This window comes from Sitodiplosis mosellana, unplaced genomic scaffold (genome assembly GCF_009176505.1).
Source record: "Sitodiplosis mosellana isolate CC-2019 unplaced genomic scaffold, AAFC_SMos_1.0 Smas_scaffold_10, whole genome shotgun sequence".
NCBI lineage: Eukaryota > Metazoa > Arthropoda > Insecta > Diptera > Cecidomyiidae > Sitodiplosis > Sitodiplosis mosellana.
The window spans coordinates 187,032-193,955 of NW_022595252.1; the positions used below are offsets into that span (position 1 = coordinate 187,032).

Genomic DNA, 6,924 nt, shown 5'->3' on the forward strand with positions numbered 1-6,924 from the left:
ACAGGTTGGTGTATTCAGTTCAATTTTTTTCAAGTGATAATTTATAAAAACTTCATTTCGGTATAGTTTCTTGGTGAAATAAAGAGCGACAGAAATTCCATCCGCCTTGAAACATGTTAAACCGGTGGCATGCATTCTACACGTGTAGATGTTGCAACGAGCAATATGAATCGATAAACATCTAATAATTCCAGAATCGTGTCTGCCCCAATAAATGTAGTGCCATCAATTTTCCCGAAAAAGAAGTGAGTCACTCCACACCACGCAAATAAACCAAAACCATGTTGTAAAATGTCCTCCGTTTCTCTCTAGAATGAAGATAAAAAACGAAAATACGCCATGAAGTAGCCGACTGCACGTGTTTTGCATGGAACAAGAAATGTATTCTTATGTTTGTTTCCAAAAAAAGGCATTCAATAAAAATATTGGACGAGTTGTTTTAAACAAAGAAATTATATTCATCATTCGATATAAAAATGCTTAGCAAACCAACATTTTCAGCCAGAGTCCAAGAAACGCATGAAAACAATATCGGAAGTCAAAACTCTGTCGAAATTGTTGTTTGAAATTTTCGTCTTGGTAGTTTTCAATTGTCATCAATTTCGTGAACGATCGTTAATTGTTGGCTTGCGATTGGTTTAAAATAAACGACAAATAAATGTAAACTGTCTCGCTCGTTGATGTCGCCGTTTCGTTCTTTTCATCTTCATTCTCATTGAGCGGTACTTTCATTTTCTTCACGTTATTATTCTTACGTCAACCGAATTCATCACTCTGAAATTGCATGAATAAATGAGCATACACTTAGTTTCGTTTTGTTCTTGGTCAAATCAACACGCAAACAAAATGGATCGATATTGTTCGTATTATCGATGCCCGAATTGCTTCCGCACTTTTTCAACCACATCAATGGAGCCAATCGGAATGGATAACTGCAAAAATTGCCGTACGTGCGTGCATCCGTTTGAAGTTGTGAGTAAATTTTCAGGAATTTTTCTTACAAAGAAAAACTCCTTGACTTCTAATTCAAATTTTGTTTGACAAATTAGTGATAATCAGAAGTATTCGCATATGAAAAAATAAATTTTGGTGGAAAAATGCCGCACAGAAAATCAATAACATTGTCAAATGTGCGTGGAATAAGTTTGAAAAACTCCTATTATTTTTACAGCAAAAGAACTATGCGGTCGCAAAATATCGTGAAAAGTTTAACTGCTCTTACTGCAAGTTTGAATGGAGCGCCGTGATCGTACATTTGTACTTCGTACTCAAAATTGTTAGAGATGCAACACTTCCATCGTTCCGCATCTTCAGGTATGATCTGATCCTAATATAATAATTTCACCTTTACATTCTGAATGATTCATTGAATGAGTGATGTAGCGCGTTTGTGATTTTAGCGAGTGGATTTGTGAATTTTGGGAATAGTGAAAATGGAGTAATTTTTTTAATTTTGATTGATGTATGCTTTTCATTACAGGAACTCATCCAATGGTAAAATCACGCTGAACCGCTTGATAAGCTAAGATGCCGTTCGAACAACATTTCCCATTTTTTCTTCATTTGATTTTCATTTCCTTCAAATCCAGTGAAATTCAGAACGGACTTAGCTTCTGAATAACTTGTCAAGCGGAAATAAAGTGCTTTTTTTCAAGATGCAAATCAATGAAATATGTCTTTGAGAATAAACCTATCGATCGATTTATTTCTGTGCATGGTATAATAAAAAGCATCATTGACTGCTATTGAGAAATCTGATTCATTGTTTTTCTTGATTGTACTTTCTCGTTCATTGCTCGTGAGTAAACTAGCTTCCAACGCGAGTTTCAAAATTGAATAAATGTCAAACAATTGACTGAAATGGTAATTTATTCATGGAGCAATACAATTATAATTGCATGGAATAAACGGAAAAAAAACGTAAGTTATTCTTCGTGAGACACAGTTTTTTAGGAAGGGAAATTTACATTCTGAGACTTAAGGTTTGTATCATAAAATGAAATTTGTTTGCTCTGCAGTTAATCTGTCTTCAATGAAAACATATTCAACAGAAGAAATAAACTTGAAAGTTTTCAGTGAACCCGGTTTACTTTTATTTGTTAGTTCCATTGAGTTCAAAATCATACACTTTGAATCCCAATTAATTTTCATGTCAAAACCAATTACAGCCCAACTAATGAGGAACAGTAAAATGTTCGTATAGCAACAAAGTCATTTTGTGTCGATGATTTGTTTAAAAATATTTTCTGAATAATCGCAAGTCTCAAATAAATAACAAACGGTTTTGATTATAAGAGTATGAAGTACAACGAACTTTCAAGAGCGTTTCATTTTTTAGAGATCGGAGCTGAGTGCATATTTGCTATTATTTGTTTACAATAAATACCGAGGCATAAACATTGAGTTGAAACAAGAAACCGTTGAGTCTGCGCATTCTTCTGACTCGGCCAACTTATACTTGGCTGATATACAAGTGAATCATATTTGTTTTTCCATCGAGATCATTTACAAAGTCGATTCCGGAAAGATGAGTTCAACTTATTCGTTCTACTTCTGCTACGATTGCAAGGTGCAATGGAAGGTTCCTTCAACGCAATCCGCGGGGATTCAAAGTTGTAAATGTTGCACCAAAAACGTCAATCCTTATTCAATTGTGAGTTAAATCTAGGAGTAACGTTTTCATAGTGATCATTTTATCTTTGTTGACGAAATTTTTCAATGTAAAATTTCATTCACAACAAAGATTATTGAATAAATTAATTCGTTCTTATCATTTCCCGTTTTTTTTGGTTCAACAGCAAACCATCAATGACAACGTCGTAACGTATGAGGCAAGATATCGGTGCTCAAACTGCAGTCATGAATGGAATTATCAGTTGCGTCAGCCGAATGCTAATCGTGAGTGTGAGCGATGTGGTGTGCGCGCTAACCCATACACGCAGGTGAATTTTTTGCATTCAAACTTTGGTGCATCATAGAAGTTAGCGCATGCGAAGATTTCGTTCTGAATGTTTGGAACAGACATTCTGGAATGCATTGATTTGAATCTTAAAGTGTGATTTTTGCTTTAAATATTCACAAATTGAAAATTTCTATTGCAGATGATCTCTCGACATTAGAAGGATTATACCCACTGGCGATGACGAGCATTGTCATATCTTTGAAATGATAATATCACATTCAATAGCTCAGTAGCTACATGAGAGCATTTACCCTTTGGAATAAACAAAATTTGCCTCAATGATTTATTTGAATTAATTGCTTATGTTGATTCTTCTGTGATAAGATAAAAAAAATCACCAAATAAAGTACATTTCATCCAACAAATCTTGATGTGTTAACTTATTAGTCGATGTGTGGGTTTTTGGAGGCTTGCAATTTTTTTATCATGACATACCATGGCGGTGATTTAGTGATCAGATTTATTAGGTAAACTGATAAAACGGCGCTCTTGAAACGCAACAAATGCTCTTGCTATTGAATTCGAATAGAGATGAAATGACGCTTCATTGCAAAACGATGAAAATGGGAAAACAGCAATAAACTGAATCTAATCTTGTTGAAGAATTTTATCACTTATCAAATGGCAATACAGCTAAATGGGAAGTATATTTATTTTGATAGAATGTTTTATCACAAAATATCATCTACTCTTGTTTTGATTTCAATTATGAAGAATCCAAAGAATTAACGTATTTTTCCACAGATTTCATAAATCAAAAGGAAGTAGACTGGGCCAGAGAACTTTATAGAATCGGTTACGAAATTCAGTCAACAGTCGAAGACAACACAAATCATTGTGACTGACTGATGGTGCGAATTTATCAAGATGGAAAAAGGTAATGAAATGGATAAACTTTTTTTCTCTATTTGTGCATTTTTGCCGTCTTTTTGTAGAAATAGTGATAAGTGTTCCAACCGATGAGAGTGAAAATATCGAGATTGATGCGCAACCAACTGATGAGACGGAACGCATTGACGATGAGAAAGGCTTGCTACAAAATACTAAGACGATCGTTGCGGATCACAATATGAAATCGGAAAACGAAGATGAACAACATTTGGTGCCTCATTCACCTGTTTACCAAAAAACCGTTGAAAGTTCACCAAAAAAGATCAATCTCATTTCATCGACGATTGGATCAATAACATCGCTGAAATCATTCGAGAAGACTTCTACGATAAAATGCCGGACGATTTTGTGGTATATGTCGTTTGTAGGTTTTATGGTGAATTACATCTATCGATTGAATGTAAATATTGCCATCGTTGAAATGGTTGCCAAAAAGACATCAGCTACATCGAGTTACCATCCATCGGAATGTGTGGTGGCATTCAATCAAACAATCAACTCATCCGCAGTGCAAGTGTATGATGTATGTGCTCTTCATATTCTCATGATTGATTGAAATATTCTAATGATTGTTTAAAAGTTTCCAGTTGATTATTCAACCAAATTTGAATGGGATGAGTTGGATCAAAGCCGTGTACTGGGCTCATTTTTCTGGCTTCACTGGTAAAAATTTATTTAAATTCATTGAAATTGATTCAATTCTTCAGAAAAAGAGCACAAACTATTCGATTTTATCGGCAGGACGCTTCAGATTGTTGGCGGGATATTAGCATCTTGTTATGGAACCAAGGCAATTTTCGGTTTGTCAAATTTTGTGTCATGCTTTCTGTGCTTCTTCATTCCAATGGCTGCCAAATTCCATGTTAACCTATTGATTGCAATCAGAGTAGCTCAAGGCATAATCTCGGTAGAAGCTTTGAAAATTTGAATTTAGAAAACAACACTATTTTTTTCAATCCTTATTTGTAGGGCTTAGCCTGGCCTGCAATGCATCATTTAGCTTCTCAATGGATTCCGCCCGATGAACGCAGCACATTTATTACATCGTATTTGGGAAGTTCGGTTGCAATCGCATTTTTCTATCCTGCATTTGGATTTATACTGAGCATTTGGTCATGGGAGTCCGTATTTTATCTGAGCGGAATTTTTGGTAGCGTTTGGTATGTGGCTTGGCTTTACTTTGTCTACGACTCACCGGATCAACATCCGAGAATTGATCCAGCAGAACGGGATTATATTGAAAAGTCTTTGGGTGGTTCCTTTCACGCGGGTGACGTATGTTTTTTTTTACTCATAAAATTTAATCGAAAAAAAATGCTCAAGAATTTTCATATTCCAGCAAAAAACACCATGGAAGTCGATACTTCGATCAAGTGCGGTTTGGGTGAATATCTGTGGACAATTTGGTGGATTATGGGGACTGTTTACAATGTAAATCGACTCTCGTTTTGACCTCAATTACGAATATTACACACAATTAACGTATTTTCCATATGTTGATGGTTTCATAAATCAAAAGGATGACGCAGGCGCCAACTTATTTCCGTGTTATACACGGTTGGGGTGTCCAAATGACCGGCATATTAAGTGGCATTCCTCATTTGTGCCGTATGGTGTTTGCGTATTTCTTCTCAATATTCGTTGATTCATTGTTAAGGAAACAGGTCATGTCGCGAACAAATGTGCGAAAATTGGCGGGCGGCGTAGCAACCATTTTCAATGGGCTTTTTGTTCTTGCCCTAGCATATTCTGGCTGTAGCTCAACAGCAGCCGTTGTATTCCTTACATTGTCCACTTCATTACATGGCGCTGTATCAGCCGGACCACTTGCCAGTCTCATTGACATCAGGTATTCTGGATTTAAATCATCTTTATTCATTTTTGTCAGATGTTTTATCACATTCATTCGTTTTATAGTCCAAATTTCTCTGGCATAACGCTTGGATTGAATGGGGTGTTTTGCGTTTCGCCTGGATTTATTTCACCCTGGATTGTTGGAAGATTGACCCATGGAAATGTAAAAGCACCGAATTTTACTATAGATCTCGCAATGATCATTGATCAATGCGTTATTTACGTTTTAAACTAATCCGCTTATTTCTCTCCCTATTTTCCTGGATTCTAGCAATCGATTCAACAATGGCAATATGTATTTTTGATTTGCGCAGCTGTTCTACTGTTCTGTGGTGCAGTATACGTTTTGTTTGCAGATTCGACATTGCAAAGTTGGAATCAACCCGAAACTACTTCAAAATCAAACAAAGATAAAGAGATGAAAGTGATAAAAAGTACCACTCAAAATGATTTGGACCCAGTCAGAGATTGTAATTGATTATTGTTGATTGAAATAAAATTATCTTTCCTTTTAACCACGACCTATTAACGAATGAATTAGTCAAAAATATAAAAGTAAACGCAAATGAAACATTTGCGGAGAAATCCAGTGCACAGCGGAGATGCCATACATACGCTATGATTAATGTGCACAGATTTTTATCACGAAAAACGAGGAAGTTTTCTCGATTAAGAAAAAAAAGGGGAACGTTTTCAATTTTTGGAATTTCATGAATAATAGGGTGGGGTACTGAATATTAATTATTATCATTCACTTTTTAGAAAGAACTGTCACAAGTTTTTCGATATGTTTCAACAACATTTTATCGACTGTTTTGATTATCGAATGGATATATTTTTACTTTTATTCTTGCTGCTTAGTGCTTACACTGTCTTTGTTATTGCGAATGGCCCAAAAAAGAATTGCCATAAAGAACAAGAGAATTTTTGCAATTTTTTTTTGTCAAATAAATAATACTCAAATAATCGCAGAAAAAATCATGTGCTTATTTTCAAGGGCAGAAAAGAATTACCAGCTGTTAAATTTGAAGAAAAATGATAAGCTAATTATTTTGAAAAAAAAAATTCAATTTAGTCTCTTATTTTCTCTCCTATTTTCGTGTTTTTTAAATTAATTTTTGAAATTTATTCAACCGGTAAAAACGAGGACATTTCATTTAATTTCGAAAATCTCAGAGGACGCGAGGACAGATATCAAAAACGAGGACTGTCCTCCT

At 35.1% G+C, this 6,924-nt stretch overlaps 2 protein-coding genes and 1 long non-coding RNA gene across 4 annotated transcripts in view; all 3 read left to right on the plus strand.

Annotated features, from left to right (window-relative positions):
* LOC129567256 (uncharacterized) overlaps positions 1–234 on the plus strand; it is a 1,447-nt gene extending 1,213 nt beyond the window's left edge. Inside the window, exon 3 of the long non-coding RNA XR_008687837.1 lies at positions 67–234. This is a non-coding gene — a long non-coding RNA (uncharacterized LOC129567256). The remainder of the gene's footprint in view (positions 1–66) is intronic.
* Positions 235–552: 318 nt separating this feature from the next.
* Positions 553–1,731, plus strand: LOC129567257 (uncharacterized). Its single transcript, XM_055443921.1, has 3 exons — positions 553–972; positions 1,172–1,314; positions 1,481–1,731. The coding sequence occupies exons 1-3, from the start codon at positions 793–795 to the stop codon at positions 1,524–1,526; spliced, it is 369 nt and encodes a 122-aa protein (XP_055299896.1). The 5' UTR covers positions 553–792; the 3' UTR covers positions 1,527–1,731.
* Positions 1,732–3,701: 1,970 nt separating this feature from the next.
* LOC129567221 (sialin) lies at positions 3,702–6,222 on the plus strand. Of its 2 annotated transcripts, none has more exons than XM_055443873.1 (9): positions 3,702–3,839; positions 3,898–4,376; positions 4,434–4,516; positions 4,595–4,760; positions 4,823–5,128; positions 5,193–5,284; positions 5,373–5,702; positions 5,771–5,870; positions 5,979–6,222. In XM_055443873.1, exons 1-9 carry the CDS (start codon positions 3,830–3,832, stop codon positions 6,183–6,185), a joined length of 1,773 nt encoding a protein of 590 aa, XP_055299848.1. In that variant the 5' UTR covers positions 3,702–3,829; the 3' UTR covers positions 6,186–6,222. The 2 variants fall into 2 exon arrangements, with proteins under 2 accessions (XP_055299848.1, XP_055299849.1); XM_055443874.1 differs by having other exon boundaries at positions 3,904–4,376.
* Positions 6,223–6,924: the final 702 nt, after the last annotated feature.